The sequence below is a fragment of the Oryzias latipes genome, chromosome 6 (genome assembly GCF_002234675.1).
Source record: "Oryzias latipes chromosome 6, ASM223467v1".
In the NCBI taxonomy this organism is placed as follows: domain Eukaryota; kingdom Metazoa; phylum Chordata; class Actinopteri; order Beloniformes; family Adrianichthyidae; genus Oryzias; species Oryzias latipes.
In genome coordinates, this window is record NC_019864.2 from 7,131,029 (window position 1) to 7,152,534 (window position 21,506).

The window sequence follows — 21,506 nt, forward strand, 5'->3', positions numbered from 1 at the left end:
AGCTGTGAAAAAAAAAGCCTGGAGCAAGATTCACAAGATGTGCTACTAGCGACATTCCAGCAGTCCAAACTGGAGAAGCCCTCCTTATGAATCACAATTTGCTAAATTCGTGTTTAAGAAGACACGTTTAGAGTGTTCTTGAACTTGCGTCACATGCCCGATGTGAATGTAGCACAAGGGCTGCTGTGACTAAGGCATTACTCAGCAGTGTCGTCAGAGGAACGTAGTCTCCTTAACCCTTCATTCCACTCCTGTTCCAAGTCTCACACAGTCATCCTTCTCATCCACCATCCTGCTGTGTCTTTAGCTTTAATTTGTGCACATATTTCATTCACCGGCTCCTCTTCCTCTTCTCTTTGCTCAGTTTGTCCCTTTCAGAGACTACATCGACCGGCGAGGAAACCACATCCTCAGCATGGCCCGTCTGGCTAAAGAAGTCCTTGCCGAAATCCCAGATCAGTTCCTGTCCTACATGAGGACCCGGGGGATTAAACCTGGGCCTTTGCCGCCACCGTACACCCCCTGTGTGCTACCAGCTAACCACCCCCTCCTCACCAGGCGGGTAAGCCGAATCTGAAGGCCAGTGCCAGCCAGCCAGCCAGCGGAGGTTGCTGGCCTCTTCTCTCGTCTCCTTTCTTGCTGCTTTTCACCGGAAGCTTGCGAGCACAGGGTGAACTTTGCTGGCGCTCTCTTGTTGCACTTTTCGGAAATGTTTGACTGCGGATCATCTCGGCGGGGACGCTTTACAAAAGTTGACCTTGGTGGCAGTGGGAGGGTAAGACTCATGTCGGTTTGGCTTCACACGAACTCCCCCAAAAGAGGAAGAGTGGACAGCTTTCAGACTGAAGCAGTCCAAACTAGAGAAGCCCTCCTTATGAATCACTGTCCTACTGATTGCTTCTTCTCTTTCTACTTCCTCTTTGTCTCACAAAATCACTTCTCTGGATGTATAATGTTTACATGTGGAGAGCGGGGGTTTTCAGGAGGAACTTTGTACCAGTTAGCGTGAAAACATGTCAGCTTCCTATTTTTCAGCCACGAAAAACGGAAAGTTGTGGATTTGTACAAAAACATTTAGGCCTTGGTGCCATGTTCTTTGCAACAGAGTGTACATAGTTCCTTCTTTTGTTTTTATTTTTATTTTTCAATGAAATGAGCATGTGCATGCACTGGTGTCCCACACTCAGGGCTTTGCCCCTCTCACACAAACTCATCGCTGCCGCCGCCAGGAATCCACCCGCCCCCCCCATCTGAGATCTTCCCTTGCTTAAACTTCCTGCTTTCTCCGCCTGCCTTGACCCCGCGGGCATCCAGCCGAATCAAATGCAGCAGGGACTTGGACCAGCCTTACTGTTTTACTGTCAGGTAACATTCTATGGTACCGTGTCTGCCGTGGGTTCTGGAAACGCAGATCTCCAAGCCCAGAAGTCAAAAACACACATCTCATTACCGAGCCTGACTGTGTGTTGCTTTTTATAGTCTCTATAATTTTGTAAAGGACAGATCTGTTTATACGTCTCTCTACCTCTCACTTTGTTGTGTATTGCAAAAAAGTTTTTTTGTTCTTTTTTTCTTAGACAAGGGTTGTCAATGATATTTAGTAAGCCTGTAGAGTTCACAGTTTCTCACTGATTATAAAATAGGTTTGCCAAACTGCAGGTGTGGAATCATGGCACTTTGGTTGCTGTCATTTCAGGTGACTCACACCTCAGTGGTCGCAACACACTGTGAATATGTGCACAAACACACACACAAAAAAACAGACAAACCGGTTTTCTCTGAACAACCTTCTACAGCGGAGGCAGTAGTGACTATGAGGACATCTTTGTGATGTTGAGAAGTTTTGGAGCCTAAAGTTCAGGGCAGGAACCGCTTAAATTTTCAGAAACATGTAGCTAAAAAGAAGCTCTTCACAGCACAACTCCACAGAAAACCTTTGTGCCAGCATCAAACTCTCACTTCTTGAAGGCAGGAACTGCATTTAGTTATAACATTTTTGCCAAATTGAAAATTACAATTTCATTTAAAAATCTGTCTTTGAATCTAAGAGAATTTTGGTTTTTTATAGTCACAATGCTGATCTTCAGTTCCATCTCCAGATTGAGACGAGGCTTCACACAAATCTCTATAAGTGGGTTGGAAAAGGGGATCAAACGATAAAACTCTGCATAGACTTTTGTGCAATTGCAACAGCTATTTTTATGCTTTGATTGTGTAAACTGCCTATCAGTGCCCATACAGTTTAGAGATTTAACTGTAAATAAAGAGAAAGGAAAGGTTTGCTCATGGCAACTATTGGTTTCTATAGTGATCCGGCAAACTCACCCCCCCACACATTTATATTGCCGGTGCAGCAGGAGGTCTGCAACACAGTAAAGAAGGGAGTCTCATAAAAAAACAACCACGCTTTAGTATCATTTTACCATTAGGCATAATGTCAAAAGAACCTGATAGACCCACTCTGATGAAAAATGGGTTTTTGGTCTTTTTAGTATGTTCTTGTGGCATTTTTCTGATGATGGAGGAAACATATAAAGAAAGGTATGCTTAAAATTGCACAAGCTCCCTGATCCGCTCCATTTTGTTGGACGCATCCACTTGTAGACCAATAGATCCATGTACGTCTTTATTTTCCTTGTCTGAACTGGTATCTGGGTCAAAACTGCACTGCTGGATAGCTCCAGTGTTGCTCACCTTTTCTTTTGCACCAGGAATATTAGGTTGTGTAAATGCACCATGGACCCAGTAAGTCTTTCACAAAACCAGCTCTTCCTTTAGTTAGGTTGGACTTTAGTGACAGCTTCAACGCTAAATTTAAAGTTGATCTGTTCAAGAGGATCAAAACAATTTGGCTGCTGGAAGTTGATTTCCTTGCTGGTCTCAAGTCAAAGTCAGACTTTACAGAAAACTCTTCAGTAACAATCGCTGAGATGAAAATTTAAATCAATTACTATTTAAACTAATTAAGTGAAACAGTAACAACGTAAAGTTTTACATTTCATTACTCCTGTAGGTGGACTTTTAGCAGCAATAAGATGAAGCAATAACTTTTAGCTTGATACATTCTAGATCTTTGCAGAGCAGTTTGAATGTCCTTTCTAGGACTTGACTCCAGTTTTTTGCAGTATGTAGGAACGTCATCTCAGCCCCCTTAATTAATGATCTTAATGATCATTAATTTTTTTAATAATCTACCTTACATTTGCATGTAGACGCCTCATGACTTCTTCTAATTTAAATTCAAGAAAAGGATTCATTTTTCCTCTTTTTAATTTTTTTTTTACATTCTTCCCCTGGTTTTTGATCCTGTTTTCTGATCCTTTCTCGGGTGAATTTCTGGAGATTGCAACTGAAAATCAACAACGTGCAACAAAAGTATCACCTGGTGGTTTTAATACAAATTACAAATAAAAATGACATATAATGATTGAGATTTAAAGTCTTTGAGAGAGCAGCAGTTTGATCGTTTTTTTTTTATACATTAAATTCTGCTAAACTACACATAAAAACAAACAAAAATATCCTTTTTAATAAAGATGTTTGCTGATATGCATAAATGTGTAAAGTGACAACAAATTGAGATCATATTTTAGCTTTGCAGTTAAAATGCAGTATTACCTGTTGGAAATCCTGTTTTTAGTACGTAATTTGTGAAATCAAACGTCTTCAATAGAAAAACAGATTTACATTTTAGACAGTCAGAGACTGTTCTGATTCCGATTCTTTCCTTGGAAATGTTTTATTTTTTCATGTTTACTTGAACAAGTTCAGTCCCGTGCAAGAGAGAAGTGACATTAATGGCTTTCTAATCAAATCCTATTAGTCTTCCTGTAAGACATGCACACATTCCTCTGTGACTGTAGGCTTCCCAAAGTTTCCGTTAAAGTTTTTGATCCTTTTATGGAAAAGTTTCATAAGCCATGCTAACTTCTCTGAGTAACAAGCTTCTCCAAAACTGCTGCTTTCTTCAAAGAGGTCTTCATCCATGTTCCTGGGCCTCCAAGTAGTCAGTTTTTGCCCATCAAAAATCCAAGTCTTTCAGGTTATGGCACTGTCACTTTTAGACAAGTTTCGGCCTGGCGTTACGCCCTCACCTGGGCACGTGAAAACGTTAGAGTGGACCTCAGCAAAGCACAAACCCTTTCTGGTGATCGACCATCAGTCACTCAATCCAGAGGTCAGTTTGCCTATAAATGTGTGTACTGGATACTGTACAGTAACCACAATTTTGTTTTTATTTAGAACCCTGTTTAGTCAAGGTTTCCCTCTAAAGGAATGTTTACAACATATTTTTCTTTCTAATTTCACTCTTTTAAATCATAATTTGCTCCTTGTTTAATGAAACCATCTGCTCATGATGCTTGTAAAACAGTCTTTAGGGTGTTTAAACACTGTACATATGTTTGATCTTTGGGGGAACTGTCATTTTGCTGTTTATGTGATGCTGCTTCTTTACTGCTCATATAAGTATTGCATTTTATACGGAGGCCTGTAATCATATTTAAATCATGACTAACAGGCCTTATTAATGTTTCTACATAAGTTATTCATATTTAAATCATGAACGACAGGCCTGTATTTTTTATGAGCAAATGCTTGGATAATGATGTGTGTTTCCTGCGTGCAAGAGATTCAAAAACAGACCTTGAGATCAAAAATGTTTCGTAGCAACATTTTTTTTTTCCTGCCAAATCTGACATACTGTTTTAAGTGTAGCGTCTCATCCCAGAAGAACTGGTGATCCAGTTTGACTGAATCGGGTCCCTTCGTGTGGGGAGAAGTGGTCGGATGGAGGGTGGGGAGGGTGGTGGTTGTTCCAACATGAAAAGGACCCAACGGGGGCTGTGGGATTGCACAATGTAGCCCTGGTGTGACGTCTGGAGCAGCACCAGACCCAACCGGATCCATGTACATTTAAATATAAATATATTTCTGTATAGTGTTTTGTGGAGGCCTGACCTGCATTAGACTTCTGCCACTCTGCAAAGACAGATCCTTTGAATCTTGATCGTGACGAGTGGCTTTTCATTTCACACACTTGTATATGCTGTGCACCCAATTCAATGATCTGTTCATGAAACATGCATGACACTTGGAAAAGGGCAAAGGTTGTGTGAAGGCTAAAACGCTTCCAACTTCTGATCAATTTTCCCCTCATTTGGATCTAGATTTTTTATCAGCAAACACTCAAAACTACGGTGGCCCTGAAGTGCAAATCACACCAACAAATCACTCAATGGAAAACATATACAAGACCACAATGACAATTAAACAAATAGAATAAAGATCATATGTTAAAAATAATGTGTCATATTTTGTACACTAACAGTAAAGTGCATAGAATTTTTTTTTCGGAAAAAAAGTTCAATGCTAGAGGCCAGAAACCGTAGGCATGTCTGAGGGTTTCTGTTGTTTTTAATTGATTAGTTTGATGCATCGTTTAGATCCATATAACAATGATGTGTAAGGAGATTAGGTTAGGTTTCAAGGTTCTTCTGAGATTTGAACTCAGAGTCCAGAGTGCTAACCATACTAACCATACATTACCACATTTTTACAGGTTTTGACAAGAAAAACTGATGAATTGGAAAATATAGTGACCAACACAAAATATTTATGAATAAAATAACTATTATATGTAAAATATAATGTGGCATATTTTGTTCACTAACAGTAAATTGCATGGAATTTTTTAGAAAATGTTTTAGTTCATTGGTTTGAGTTGCTGTATTGTTTAGATCTATGTAATAATGAGTAAGGAGAGTTTCAAGGTTCTATTGAGATTTAAACTCAGACTACTAAATTTCAAATGACCAAAACACAATTTTGAAAAAAAGGAAATGACATAAAAATGTTTTGGAAAACAAAAGTAATTTCCAGAAATGTCAAAAATGAAAGTCAGTAAAAACCAGAAACGGTGGGTACTATGTGACATCACTGATTTACATCTGAGTTTTTTCAAATGTCTTCAATGTTCAAATAATAATAAAAGTGTTATGATTAGTATGAAGCAAGTACAGTATCACTTCAAGCCAAACAACTTTTGACTGAAATGATGGACAAACATCATCATCCAATCAGTGATGTCCTATAGTACCAACCTTTTCTGGTTTCTTATTGTGTTTCGCTTTTTAACACTTTGTTTTGATTTCTGGAAATTGCTTTTGTTTTCCGAAACATTCATTTTTCATTCCTTTCATTTTTTTGTTCTTCTGAGTTCTGGGTTTGTTTGGTTTTATTTTTTAATTTTGATTTGATTTTTCTAAAATGTAATTTTGTTTTGTTTTTTATTATTATTTGTTTGCTTTTTTACTTGACAGGTTTATAATGGTTTATAACAGGTTTATAACAGGTTTCTACATTGAGTAATTTGTTGGTGTGATTCGCTCTTCAGGGCCACCGTAGAAAACCGTAGACAATCATGAAAACTCGTGGGCCGCTCACCACTTAGACCAGGTCAAATCAAAGTCCCTGCTGAGCTTTTACTCCTTTCACTCTGCAGACGACTTCAGAATCCAGACAGCATACAGATACTGACAGCAGAGCTGCTTCACTGGGCTTCAGCATTGATGCCACAACTCTGAAAGAGCGCTGAAGGGATGGATCACCTCCCCTAATGCCCCTCATTCTTCAGATTACTGAGAGCAGGGTCAGAGAAGATGGTCAGCAGTCAAAATCTGTAAAAGCACTGTATCGTCACATCAAAGCACTGGGTTCATGGGAAATTATGCGGATCTGTTCTGTGAGATTTTGCCCGCAGGAGGAGGGAAATGAAAGCCACTCGCAAAGGATTCCAGAAATGTGGGAAGTCTTCAAGCGGCGGATTTATCACACGGAGCTGAAACGTGACGCTGAGCCAGCGTAGGAGTTTCAATCAAAGCAGTGCAGGAGATCACTATGAGAGGATAGGAGGGAAAAAAAAAAAGAAAAAACGGAAGAAGCAGGTGTGCGTCCCGCTGTCCACCTCTCCATCCACGTCATTCCCCTGAAGCTGTAGTGTGTCAGCATGCCAGGCCATATTAATGCCAATGAAAACTCCAGTGGTGTATTCTGAAAGCTGCTTTCTGTAAATGACGACAAAGTGATTTAATTGAATGCTTGTGATCAATATTCTTTTTTCTCCTGATGTGTTCTTTCTAGCATGCAGTACGTTTGCATGTGTAGATTATTTTCTAACAGAGATGCACTGGTGGGTTCAGACTACAAGGAACATACAACAAATTGTACTGAGACATCTTGTTTGCCTTAACAATCTCACTGTTTGGTTGTGGAGTTGTGCAATGCCTTCAGACGTTTTCTTTGCAGAATGATTTCTTTTCTTTTTCTTACTTTCTGAGTTGATGCATAGCCTCTTTTCTGTCAGACTCATATTTGCCGCAGCTCACTTACACTCGGTGGCTGGAGTGATGCAAAGACGCGGGAGAATGATCCAAATGCAAGAAAACTGGGCTGTCTCGCCCTGGGAGGACGGAATCGTTTGGCTGAGAATAATGTTTTCTAGCATCATGCAGCTCGTTTGCTGACGGTCACAGCCTACAATAAACCCAAACTCAGTTCATTAAAACTCTTTTTTTCCCAATTATTTCACATGTTTTTTTTTCATGATGCTTGTAAGTACAGAAAAGAGTAATTGGAAATTTTGATATTTTTTTTTAAAATTCATGTTTATTCAGTTCTCCAGGTTGATGACAGCACAGCTTTTATGCTCCAATATGAAAACAAAGAAAAGCCACAAATGACTGACTGTATTCAAAATGACTATTTCTGTAACAACTGAAGTCTTTAAATAAATATTGTTATCAAGTCTTTGCATTCGTTCATGTGTGAACAAAAAATGATCCTGTTTTTTTCATTTAAAATATCCAGAAATCCTTTTCAATAATCCTTGTGCTATCCTAGATGACCCCACCCTTACATTGACTTGTTCTCCCTACCATGACAAAGGTGGATAAAGGTGGAAAGATTTGGACACCAGTGAAGATCACAAATCATTGATGAAAAAATGTTCAGTGCACTGTCTAGTGGGTCTAGATGACCCAACTCCCAATGTTAAAGTGCCTTGGATAGCACAAGGGATCCATGTAACCCAAGGGTTAAAAAAAACCCAGTAGTGTCGTCTCCTCACTTGTTTATATTTTTTCTTAAAAATGAATAACGATAATTGATGCAGACTTGGCAAGTGAAACACTTTCACTAACGCATCCACTTGTGTCCGTGCGTGCTTGGCCGTGTGGTGGGTGGTTCGATTCTGAGTTGACAGACACCTGCTCACTGGATGCTGCCAATAAAATGGTTTCAAAGCGAGCCTGGACACTCCAGGAGCTTCACACCATCACGCCTTTCAAGCGTTCATCTGAAAACCTAATGCGTTCTAACAGGGTGACACGCTGTCCGGCTTCCAAGCTCTCCACAGATTGGAGCTGAAACTCCAGCTTCTCTTGGCCTGAAATTTAACTCTTCTTATGAAAGACTGGCGGCTGTTGTGTACCAGTTTTTTTCCAGCTGGCAGGTGATCAGGAGGTCTAAATATACCATTATACAGAATCAGCTGATGTGCTGCTCTATACCATTTTCAGGTGGAATAGCTGGTCTTATTACAGTTTGACACACCAAATACGGATCCTGAAGGCTTTATTCCTTCATAAAGTCACACATGACTTTTAACGATAGTTTTGAAAATTCATCGTGTTAAAAAGGGCCATCACTTCAAATTCTTCCTCTGGATCAAGCGTTTTCTCTCTTTTTATGTATGTCTATTATTGTTGTTGCTTGTAACCCTTGAGCTATCATAGGCACTTTAACATTGGGAGTTGGGTCATCTAGACCCACTAGACAGTGCTCTGAACCTGTTTCCTTCAATGATTTATGATCTTCACTGGTGTCCATGGATTACATGAAATCTTTCCACCTTTATCCACCTTTGTCATGGTAGGGAGAACACGTCAATGTAAGGGTGCGGTCATAGGATAGCACAAGGGTTAAACAACTTGTGTTTTCTTTTATTGTTTTGACTGAGTTTTATATGTGTCTTATATGTCGAGCATCTAGTGTTTGACAATATGTTGATGAAAAGTGCCATATAAATAAAGTGATTGATTAAATGATTGATTGAGATGGGGCTGCACACAAATATGCCTGATCACAGGTGAAAAAAACATCTGAAGACCAGAAACCTTCTCTTAAAAGTTCCCCAGGAGTAAAACAAAGCTGAAAAAAACATAAAGAAAGCTGGTTTTTAGTAACATAAATATATTTAACCCCTCAAAACTTGAATTTCTTTCCAGCTATGACCCAAAAAAAGAAAAAAAAGGAATTGACTCATCTTTTTGCTTTTAAGTAGGTAATTTTAAAGTGGTTTGCTGCTTATTTGCAACAACAGGTATTAAGGAGTTAAACATTAAACATCGTTCTTTAGTTACAGTTTTAGCAGAAGCTTCCAATCAGGGATTGATTTATTCTGCTTCACAAGTACCGGTAACTGTTCTCAATTCACTATGGAAACAGAAAAAAATGTCTTTCTAAGAGATCTTAATATTAATTTTTGGTAGATCTCCCATGTCACATGGTTTTTTTTCTTTCTTTTCAATAATTGCTAAGCAGGTTTATGACAACAGAACATTATATGGGGTTTTTACAGACCCTTAAGGAAAACATTCTTACCCTATTGGCAGATGTTCAAAAATAAGCAAAACAATCTGACTAATAGTCTCACCACGAATTCTTATTTTAAGAAAGAAATTCTATACTCACTGAGACATGTTTACTCAAACTAAGATCATTTTACAATTGTAAACTTTCATGATAAAATGATTTTTCTTGTAGAAAGTAAGAGAACTTTTCTTAAAACACGGGCCTTTTTAATATATTAAGATTCAGTTTTTGGAGTGCAAGAGTTTCATCCTTTAATTATTGGCTTTAGGAATACAGGTGTCTTGTCTGAAACCACTAAAAACAGTTTTTTTAGGGATTGTTTTACGGACTAATACAGTTTGAGGGGCTACTTAAGTTTTAATATTTGCTGTGCTTCACACTGAGCCACAGAATTCATATTTAAAGTCCTACTCTGCTCATCGTTTAAATCTATTTTAAAAGTGTTCCCAGTGGTTGATTATGCCGTTTTTACCCAAAACCTCTTATTTTCTAAGACATAGCGCTGTTGGTGTGGAGCAACCCAGCCCCCACTTCCCATCACCCATCTGTTTACATTCTCCCACTAGCATAACGCTTGTGCTGTCTTAGATGACCCCACCCTTCCATTGACGTGTTCTCCCTACCATGACAAAGGTGGATAAAGGTGGAAAGATTTAACCCTTGTGCTATCCTAGGCACTCTAACACTGGGAGTTGGGTCATCTAGACCCACTAGACAGTGCTCTGAACCTTTTTTCTTCAATGATTTGTGATCTTCACTGGTGTCCATGGATAACATGAAATCTTTCCACCTTTATCCACCTTTGTCATGGTAAGAAGAAGACGTCAATGTAAGGGTGGGGTCATCTAAGATAGCACAAGGGTTAAAGTAATCCATGGACACCAGTGAAGATCACAAATCATTGAAGAAAAAAGGTTCAGAGCACTGTCTAGTGGGTCTAGATGACCCAACTCCCAACGTTAAAGTGCCTAGGATAGCACAAGGGTTAAAGACCATCACACCTCCAACCTAACAGTACCAGTGCAACAAAAATGGCAACAAATATAGGAGTTATCCAGCGGTACAGTTTTGAACCAGATTCCAGCTCGGACGAGAAAAACAAAGACGTTCATTATCTGCAAGTGGATGAACCAGAATGGAGCAGAGCAGGGAGCTTTTGGCCTGCCCAGCGCATTTTATACATCACAAATACGCTCTTTTTCAAACTGACTTTTTTCGTCTGCTCCTGATTCACAACAATCATGAAATACGCAGAAACGTCATTTAAAGCCTAATTTTTCCTCCCAGCATTAAAAAAATGCCACAAGAACATGTTAAAAAAATAAAAAAACATCATTTTTACTAGTGTGTCTTTAGAGAATCCCCACACCTTTTTACATGTATTTGAAATATCACACTTTATAACTTGACTGCAGTACCTAACACACAGAGACACATCTCTTCTTTTTCTGGAACCACAGCAGCTAAACTTCACAATGCCGTCTGCTTGACAGTGCAGGAAATCACATCAATTTCATTTGCTGTAAAAAAAAGCAAAAACTGTGTTGCATGTGAAAAATTACATTTGACGAAAAGTATTTTTATTTGTTCAGTGATCTGCTGAGTTGACCAATTCAGCAAAAACAGGCTGTGCTCAGAGTGTAACAGTTTGTCTCCTCTCTGTGTTAGCACGGTCCAGTGCTGCTCCACAGTCAGTAGCTTTTGTGTCTTTTTGTGTCTATCCAGGCGCAGTTGCTCCACGCTCTCACTCAAACATCCCATGACAGTGCCAATGAAAATGTCTGAAGGTTAGCCACCGCCGGCCTCGATGGTCAGGAATTATTTGCCTGCTTCTCCTCAGAATAGCAGCAACACAATCAGTAGACGCTGCTAGGAAGTGATCTGACATGCTAAGAGCGTGGGCTGCTGTGTAACAAGTGACAGTGTGCTAATTACAGCCAGTAGACTTTTCGCTTTTCCTCGTTGCAGGCCTGTCCAATATTTTAATGAGCCCTCATTGCTATTTGCTTGCTGTGTTTATCATCATAATACTTTTAAATTCATGGTTTGTTATTGTACAGCTGAGGTTGCCTTGACTGGGATTTAAGAGCCTCATATATGGTTCAAATCTTATTCAATGTAGCCCTAGTTGTATAACATCTTAAATACACAAAAGTAATTTAAGGTGTGTTTTATTTAAATAGGTACAGTCTAAGAGAAAATCACAAAGAAAATCAAGAAATCGGATTTTAAAGAATACATTAACATATATTTGAAATTCATTAAGGGGAAATAAGTATTTGAACCCTCTTGCTGGACAGACCTAGTAGGAGACTTAGTGTGGAAAACCTCTTGGTAGCATCACAGATGTCAGACGTTTCTTGTAGTTGATGATTGGGTTTCTGCACACATCAGGAGGAATCTTGTTCCACCCTTCTTTGTAAATGACTTCTAAATCTTTCAGATTTGGTGGCTGTCGCTTAGCAACACTGAACTTCAACTCTCGATAGGTTTTCTATAAGATTGAGATCCAGAGACTGGCTGGACCACTATGACCTTGATATGCTTCTTCTCCAGCTGTTCCTTGGTTTACTTGAATGTATGTTTTGAGTCATGATCCTGTTGGAAGACCCTTTCACCACTCATTTTAAGCCTCCTGGTGGAGGGAAGGAGGCTCTCACTCAGGAGTTGACGGTACATGGCTTCACCCCTCCTCCCATCCACATGGTATAGTAGAAAAACACAACGAACCATAATGTTTCCACCTCTGTGCTTGACAATGAGGATGGTGTTCTAGGCAGCATTTGTCTTCCTTTCAAAAATGATGGGTTGAGTTAATGCCAAAGAGCTCCATGTTGGTCTCATCTGACCACAGCACCCTCTCTAAATCCTGAAGGTGTTCAAACTTCAGGCAGGTCTGCATATGTGTCTTTTTAAGCAGGGGGACCTTGCCAGCACTGCAAGATGTTAAACCATTGCGGTCTAAAGTATTACCAATGATTTTCTTGGTGTCTGTGGTTCCAGCTGCTTTGAGATCATCAACTCACTCCTGCCAGGATGTTTTAGGCCCATTTCTTACTCTTATCATGATCATAGAAACCCCACCAGGTCAGATCTGGTTTGGAGCCTTAGAACTAGACTTGGATTGATAGTCATGTTGCACCAACAGTTGTCATGGTAACCTCCAGCTTCTTGCTGATGGTTTTGTAGTTCATCCCGGTCTATAATCTTCTTCCTTAAATCCACTGAAAACTCTTCAGTCTTTCCCATTTTGGAGAGTTTGGAGTCTGACCGATTGATTCTGTGAACAGGTGTCTTTAACCTCAAACTTCAAACTTTAATTATTTGTAAAGCGCGTTTTATTCAGCTAAAACACAAAGCAGTTTACAGAAAAGGAAATAAAATATGCATTAAAAAAGGCGGAGAGTTTAAAAAACAAATACAGACAAAGAAAACAAGACATTAACACAAATTTAGCACCCTCCCTTCACCCACACAGTTCAGCCAATATAACAATTATAACAGAACTGAAAGATGTTAAGAACTGCAGCTCCTTAGAAACTTTCTGGCTCGGTACTGCTGTGCAGAAATGATCTAACGGGGATCCATTTATTTCAAGGCCCAGCCTGACCACGGGGTCATTGCAGCAAAGCCCGCCACGACAGAGCAGCGCAAGGCCCACGCTACGGCTATCAGACCAGAGACTGGGGCCCAGCTAGCCCAATGAGAACAAGCACCGCAGCAACAGCCCCCCTGCAGGCGGAGCCGGTACCACCACAGAACAGAGGATCCCCGTGAGGATGCACTGGAGTTAAAACATAAAAGCATCAAGAATGACTGATACGCTTAAATTATGTGAATATAATAATAAAAAAGTGGGACTGTTTAACATGAGAGGAATAGCTTTCTTTTGGAGACCAGCCCCTAGTGGTCTTTTGTGGAACTGCAGCCATTTGCCTTCCATGATTGCTTCAAATTTGAAAAGTGGAAGACAGTGGCTTAGAATGAAAGATGAAAAAACAAATCTTCAATAATAGTATGATCTTAGCCTCCGTCAGTATTACGCCATAAACAATGGATCTGTGATTCAGCTTTTAGCGGTAGGAGGAATAAGCCTATTATTAATAGAATGTCAGCTGTCTGCTTTGCAAAGGATTTTTAAATAATGGCTTTAATTTGAGAGATCAATTAACTTTCATGCCAGCAGATTAAATAATAAGGCTGTATGCACATTTTATTAATTTAATTGTCTTTCTAAGGCATGGAAATAAAAACAACGCTGGAAACATCTTTTCCGAATGTTTTTTTTTTTTAAATCCTTTCCTTAGCACTTCATAACTAGAGCTAAAATTATTTATTAAAAACACCTCTTGGGGAATCTCATGTCCCATATCTCTTGGCTAACGGGACCATCTGCTGAGATTTCTGTGACTCTAAAGTAATAAGCTGACTTGAACAAGCTCAGCATGACGCTGATATCAGTCGAGCTCATACGAGCTTCTACTTGGGTCTCCGAGCTGCCGTTTGTGCCGCTTTTATTTCCCCTGTCCCCCCTAATAAGCTCATCAACTGTGAGATGCCTGCGTGCTGAAATAGGTTCTGATGAGTAATGGAATATGGAACTGTGTGTAAAATTTTGATGACACACACCTCAAAACCCCTGCAGCCAGCACACAAACACGTACCATCCCCACAGAAGGCAGGGTCTGTCCACTTCACTCAAAAACACAGAAGCATGAAAGCATCCTCGTAAAGCACAGGGCACAGGCATGTTAGCTGGAGATGAAACACACCCCGAACCTATTCTTAGCAGCTGACGAGGCTGAGCAGCTATATATAACAGGATTGTTTTGTGCCTTTCAATCTATTTTTAAACTAGCTCGGGCCTTTTCCAACTGTTGTGGTCTTTTCTTTGATTATTATGTAACAATATGATCCAATCTTGGAGAGTCGGATGCAAGTGCTTCAGTGCAAATCAATGCCTTGAAATATGTCAAAGGAATGGAGAATGTGACGAGGATTCACTGGATTGCGAAGCAGAATGTGCTGATGAGGCACGGCTGCAGAAACAGGGCTGGGATCTTAGTTTACCAGCCCAGAGGACAGTTTGTCAACCTGCTGTGAGCTCTGCTGGTTAAAAGGAAGAAGAAAATAATGAGTTAATCTGCAGGGAAACACGTTGCAGAAGCAGCAGCATTAAAGAGGAGGGGAAAAAAGCAGATTTCCAGCATTAACGCAGACCTCATGGGATAGTTAGCATTCACTGCTTACTCTCATGTTGGGAAAAACAAGCCAGCAAAGTCTGCATGCCAAGTCTGGGCATCTGTGATGTCCCACACAAGCACATCTTCATCAAGAGCCAGTTGACAATGATGAAGACTCCAAATGTAACAGTGCCGCGGAGGGGTTTCTGGAAATGAGGCTTGGTTTAAAAGCGTATATAATCTTAATGCGGATCAGTGTAAATGCCTGGTCACATATCTTCATGATTTCCAGGAAAACCTGCAACAAAATATGGATTTTTACATTTAGTCTCCCCTCTAAAATTGTTGGCAGTAATGTATGGTGTTGGTGCTTTTTTTTCCATTCTCATTTGATTTGGGTGCTTTGAGATTTTTGGCAGACAGGCGGTGGTGCAGAATCCAATGGAATGATGAGTCAAAAGCCAAGCAGTTTCCGGATTAAAGCTCATTTGAAAACAAAGCTTTTCAAAAGTCAAGCGCAGCCTAACAAGTAACAACTAGGGGTTATTACACAACAAAGCCAATGCTCAGAGTTTCAAGTGTTTCGATAATATAAAATTTTCCATATTGTTCCATCCACCTTCCTCAGCTTAGCCCTTGTGCTATCCTATGCACTTTAACATTGGGAGTTGGGTCATCTAGACTATTGGAACGAAGATCGACCGGTAAATTGAGAGCTTTGTTTTTTGGCTCAGCTTTCTCTTTACTACAACGGACCGGTACAGTGATTGCATAACTACAGACGCTGCCCCGATCCGCCTGTCAACCTCACGCTCCGATCTTCCCTCATTCGTGAACAAGACCCCCAGATATTTAAACTCCTCCACCTGGGGTGAGCACACTCCACCCACCGAAAGATGGGAAACTACCTTTCTCCGGTGGAGAACCATGGCATGACACAACACCTACAGTTATGGAAAATAATGACACGTCATCAAAATGTCTACAATAGTTAAGAATGACATTATTAGCATGAGCTGAGGAATCTAAAGGCACCAATGATCGAGGTGTTGTGCAATCCAGGCAGCGCTCCGTGTGCACGTTCCACCTAGCAGCCTGAGCCCACTACCCCTCCCCTTTCCATCTCACACTTGTGTGACAGGAGACATGAGCAGCTGCAGGGATGACAGTTCACAGGTTTCAGGCTGTTACAAACTCTGATAGAACAGATATTAGGAAACCAATAGTGGCGCAGATTTTTTTCCAAGCACTGAGCCGCTGTCACCACCGCCCCCCGTTAAATTTGCGCCCCGGTCAATTGCCCTTAATACCTGTGCCTAAAACCGCCACTACTTGGAGGCGCCCCCCACTATTTGAGAAGCACTGGTTTAAATAATGCAAACATATAGTATAAATCTTGAATAATCAAATTAAAAAGTTCTTCTCTTTTTTTTTTAAACTGTATTTTTCAAAGTTTACAATTTTGTTGAAATTTTTACTGTTTCCCAGCATTTTATTGATAGGAAAACTCAACAAACATGTAAAATTAAAATTATTAGCAGTCTTTTATCGACTTTGCTCAGGCATGTATGCTTAATGATTTAAGAATATGCGATTAGTCTAAGAAGAAGACTGAGGAGATGATTTCATTTAATGGTCTGTTGAGAGTTTTTGTCAAATATCAAGCAGCAGCGTGTGGAGCTTTTGGTTATTAGACGGTGCGATTTGGTTACTGAACATTTCTCCCAGCGTTCCCCCAGCGGTGCAAACACAATCTTGTTTTATTACATTGAACAGAGGCGGTAAAGTGTGTGGTTATTGGGTTCAGCTTTCGCATCACGCAGCCCCCCGCTCCCCTTAAGCCTCCCTTCTTCTTAGAATTAATATTAACAGGTTTTAACATGTCCCTTTCCCTCCCTCAACAGCCCCATGGGACAAAGTGAGAAGAGAGAGGGTTTTACAGGCGTGGGAGGCTACAGGGGGACGACAGAAATGAGCTTCAATTTTTTCCTGTGTGGAAATTATTTATTGCTGTCCTTTCTGAGTCTAAAACTTTAATGTCCCCGTGAAAAGTGGCAAATGTGGGTGGACTGTGTTTTTTCCCCCATCTTTTGTCCCCTGTCATCTGTCTCTAAAAGCTATAAGCGAGGACCTCCTGTAAAAAAAAAGAGAAAAAAAAAAGCACATTACACACGACTTCCTCTGCTGCTCTAAAAATAGATCCATTTATGTTGCATTTCATGCCCGAGCTGCCTCTCAATATTTTAGAGACCTACCAGAAAATTGACCATTAATTATTTATCACCCACTTGCTCATCTCATTTTGTGTATGAGTGACATCACGGTGCTAAAACCTAATCATTTTTATGGATGTGTTTGTCTTGTGTCTTTCAGGTTGGGGGGGCCTGTGAGCTGCCTCTTTGCTCCGCTGGTCAACTGAGCGTGACTGTCATGTGATTCACCCCTCCGACAAGTGGTCACATGACAGTCAAGCAGCATTCAGTCAACTGTGAGCGTCTCTGCAGTGAAAGGAAGTCTGCTTTCATTTAACTGGATTTCCGGCCGTACTCTGTTTCCATTCTCCTTGTCTGCAACAGAATGGCTGAAAACAATATTGTGACACAATGAGAGCAGAGTGACAGAAACGGAGGAGGAGCATCTCTTATGGGCGTCCTGTGCAATACATCAGACCTGGGCTTGAACTCTTTGACGGGGTGATGAAACTGGCTGACACGAACATTAACTCAGAATAATCCAGAGTCCTGGAAATAAACTATTTGGTAAAATTATGCTTTTTTGTGTGCAAATTATTAAAGAAAAATAATTCAGAAATATTTTACACATTTTCTTCTCATAGGGACAGATTGAATCCACTTCCACCATCAGCATTTCAGATTGTATTTGATCAAATTGTTCTTTATTTACACATGACGCAGAGCAACGCTGGCATGTGAGTGGAACAATTCTTTACAGCACATTATAAATGCATGCATTCTGTTTAGTTTGGGCTCAGTTTTCCCTCTGATCCGTTTGTTGCAGGAAAGGTGGTTGTCGCAACTTCGTTTTTGAACACCGCTGAGGCTATACAGTCCGGCGCAAAGAGAGTTTTTGTTCTGAAGGGATTCGACAGAGGACAGCACGATACAACAGGATGAGGAAGGAAAACAAATAGAAATGGACGCCAGGTTTGAAATAAAGATTGAATCCATTAAATAAAGATAAGAATTAATACCATGGACAACCACTAGGCAATGAGTCCAAAGCATGTAAAGAGAAACCAGTTTGCCAACTCAGAAAAGCACATGATGATGATTTTAAATATGCGCAGAATTTGAATATTATGATAAATAATAAATCAATCCGTTATTGTATCTTCTTCTCCTTGTTTGGTTACTATTCATTACCAAAAAGATCTAAACAGGTAAATGGTGAACCCCAGAACTTTTGCTCTGGTGAAAATAGTTTTCATGGTGTTTTTCTGTTTATGTTCTTTTTAGATTGGTCTTATGATGGACGACACATACAAAGAAAATTGATCTTAAATTTGTATTTCTGAGTAGTTCTTAATTTAAATCGTTGTGAATCAGGAGCAGACAAAAAAATGCTTTATGCAAAATAACTTATTTGTGACGTAGAAAAATATGCTGAGCATACCACAAGCTTCCTGCTCAACTCCATTCTGATGCATTCACTTGTAGACGACCATATTTATGTACGTCTTTGTCTGCCTCAGCTTACCTGACATCTGTATGGCTGGATAGCCCCAATGTTGCTTGCCATTTTTGTTGCATCAGTAATGTTTGGTTGGGGTTGTGAGGGGCTGTAAGCTAGTGTAAACAGACAGCTCTCAGCAATCAGAGGGGAAGGAGGATGGAGTTTCTCTGTGCCAAAGATTCAGTCCAAAATTGCAAGGTAGTTTTCTAATGAACTACTGTTGCTCTGCAAAAAACAGTTTTTTGGAATTTTTTGGCAATATAATCATAATTAAAAGACCATTGGGAACACTTTGAAAATAGATGAAAAAATGATCGGAGTGGGACTTTAGCAATCTATTTCAGAAAGCACTTTGTCACAAAATGTAGGAGTCCAAGACCTATGAAGCCTGGTTTTTTTGTAACTAAACAAAAACAATATAAATCCGTAGTGTAACAACACAACACCTGCACAAATGTATCCTTTGTCTGCCTGTCGTTTAGTTGGTGTCAGTATTTGACATAAAGACAGCAGGTAATGCAAGAAAACAGCTGCACTTTATTTAGAAAAAAAATCAGCACAATGTTTAAACGTTAAATATATTGGTGCTGCTGTGTTGATGTTTCAGATCAATTAACATTTAATATTATTTATTGATTGAAATATTTTTCTCAGCATCAAATCGTTCAGTTGGTCAAAATGTTTTCTAGTTTAAATAAGGACTAACAGATTTTTTTATGTCAGGCACTTTAGGCTTCTTTTCTGTTTTAGACCAGAACAGGGTTTCTGTGTGGCTAAATAAATGTAAACATTTTCTTTCTCCTAGGGGGGGGCTGGCAAAAAATAATTGAGAAGCACTGATTCAAACTATGATTTTGTGTTCTTTCAAAAACATTGCTCAGGCTTGTTGGTAATATGTCAGTAGATACATTCAATAGACTAACTGTGCATACACAAATGTATGAGGGATGAATGAGAAAAGCATTTTCTGAATAACCTATGGTCAGATTAACTGTATTTTTTAATTTGAAATTATATTTAAATACTCTGTTTTAGCAGTCTTTTAATGATGTTGTTTTTAGCCAAAATTAAAAAAAAGCACCAGGAGTTTATCAGAAATTCACCTCTCAGTTGTGGGTGACACTGTTGGCATGAAGCAAGCCCACCGCCCATCTGTCTACACTCTCTCACACTAGCTTACAGCCCTTCACCCCCACAACCTGACATGTGGCATGCGCCTGACTGGTGCAACAAAATGGTGAGCAATATTGGAGCTATCCAGCCGTACAGTTTTGAGCCTGACGAGTAAAATAAAGACGTTCATGGATCTGTTTGTCTGCAAGTGGATGCATCAGAATAGAGCGAAGCAGGCAGCTTGCGGCCCATCCAGTGTTTTTTTACATCACAAATATGGTATTTTTTAAACAGCATTTATTTCTTTATTTTTTGAATAAAGATGCACTCAATTTTAAGCTTAATTTTCTCTATATATGTCCTTCATCATAAGAAAAAAACACAAGTTAAAAAAACAATTTTCTTTGGAACGGCTCTTCAAAGTTGCCTCAGCCAAGTGCTCTTTGATATTCCAGTGACATTTCACGTCAGGCTGATCAACTACTTTTGCTGAATTATAGGCTATGCAGATTACCAAAAGTCTGAATGGAAAGACACCATAACCCTTGTACTATCTTAGATGACCCCACCCTTACATTGACGTGTTCTCCCTACCATGACAAAGGTGGATAAAGGTGGAACGATTTCATGGAATCCATGGACACCAGTGAAGATCACAAATCATTGAAGAAAAAAGGTTCAGAGCACTGTCTAGTGGGTCTAGATGACCCAACTCCCAATGGTAAAGTGCCTAGGATAGCACAAGGAACTTGACAGATGAAGACAGAATTCACAGTGTTTATGTGTTGCCATCTAGTGGTGACAGTATCTAAATGCATGTTTAACAATAGAAACATGTACATGAGAATAAACCACTGTGTGTTTCTGTTCTTGTCTTTTTCAGCTTTCCATTCTATTTGGAAAAATCTTTTTAGATCTTTATCACAGTCACAATTGAAGCAAACAAACACGATTCTCATCCTCCTCCTCAGCTTCAACGTTTGATACCTTGTTAGCAAGGTGCCTAATTTTACTTAGATGGAAGTCTTCTAAATAAGACTCCCCACACACTGTAATAAAGAAATTCTGAATATTTAAAAACTTATAAAGGTCAGATAAAATCCACCGCGATCCCTCTTTTTACATTTTTTGCAGTCATACATTATTTTTGTCGCTGTTGCTTTGTATAAGGTTGATGTTCCGTGTGGGGATTTTTTCTCTTTTTTTTTCCTTTTTGTACTTGCTCCTGAAAATGAAAACTGATACACAGTCTGTAAAAAAAAGGTTCTGCTGCTGTGAGTGGGCAGACTGAAAAGTTTTACTTTCTCACTTAAAAACTATAAACACTACAAAAGCAGGCCCCCTAACATAAAGTCAAAATTTCATAAAATAAAAATATAAAAATCTTTGACTAAGCAAAAAAATTTGCCAGTGGGGTGAGAAGTATAGTCTCATCAAGAATTTTTATTTTAAGAAAAAGAATATCTACTCACTAAGATTATTTTACCATTGAAAATATTATTTAATAAGATTATTTTTCTTGCAAGACGGAAAATAAAACTTTTTTCCTTGAAACAAGGGTCTTTTTTCTTCCTTGAGATTCATTTTTTGCAGTGAGCTGTGGGTGAAGTTGACCTCTTTAACTAAACTGCTAAGAATTACCAGAAATTAATTATCTGGAGTCAGAGGGACAATCATTTTTGAGCTTCTGAATGTTGTGTATCGTCTGGACAAAACTGAAATAAATAAAACAAGACATAACATGTTCATCTGGCAATTTCCGTACTTTCCCTCATGCTAACTGACATTATCCATTCACTAGCTATTCACTAACTTCATCAGGAACACCTGTCCAACTGATCCCTAATGCAAATTTCTAATCAGCCA

The 21,506-nt window shown here is 39.5% G+C and overlaps 1 protein-coding gene across 2 annotated transcripts in view; it reads left to right on the plus strand.

The window, feature by feature from the left end:
• Positions 1-18,184, plus strand: part of LOC101173626 (copine-8) — a 138,296-nt gene extending 120,112 nt beyond the window's left edge. Inside the window, exons 20-22 of one of the 2 annotated variants that reach the window (XM_023955578.1) lie at positions 365-562; positions 17,208-17,763; positions 17,853-18,184. In XM_023955578.1, coding sequence (XP_023811346.1) covers positions 365-562; positions 17,208-17,270 — 261 coding nt within the window. In that variant the 3' untranslated portion in view covers positions 17,271-17,763; positions 17,853-18,184. Of the gene's footprint in view, positions 1-364; positions 5,366-17,207; positions 17,764-17,852 lie in introns of those variants that run through there. The other variant, XM_023955579.1, reaches the window with a different exon arrangement.
• The last annotated feature ends 3,322 nt before the right edge of the window (positions 18,185-21,506 follow it).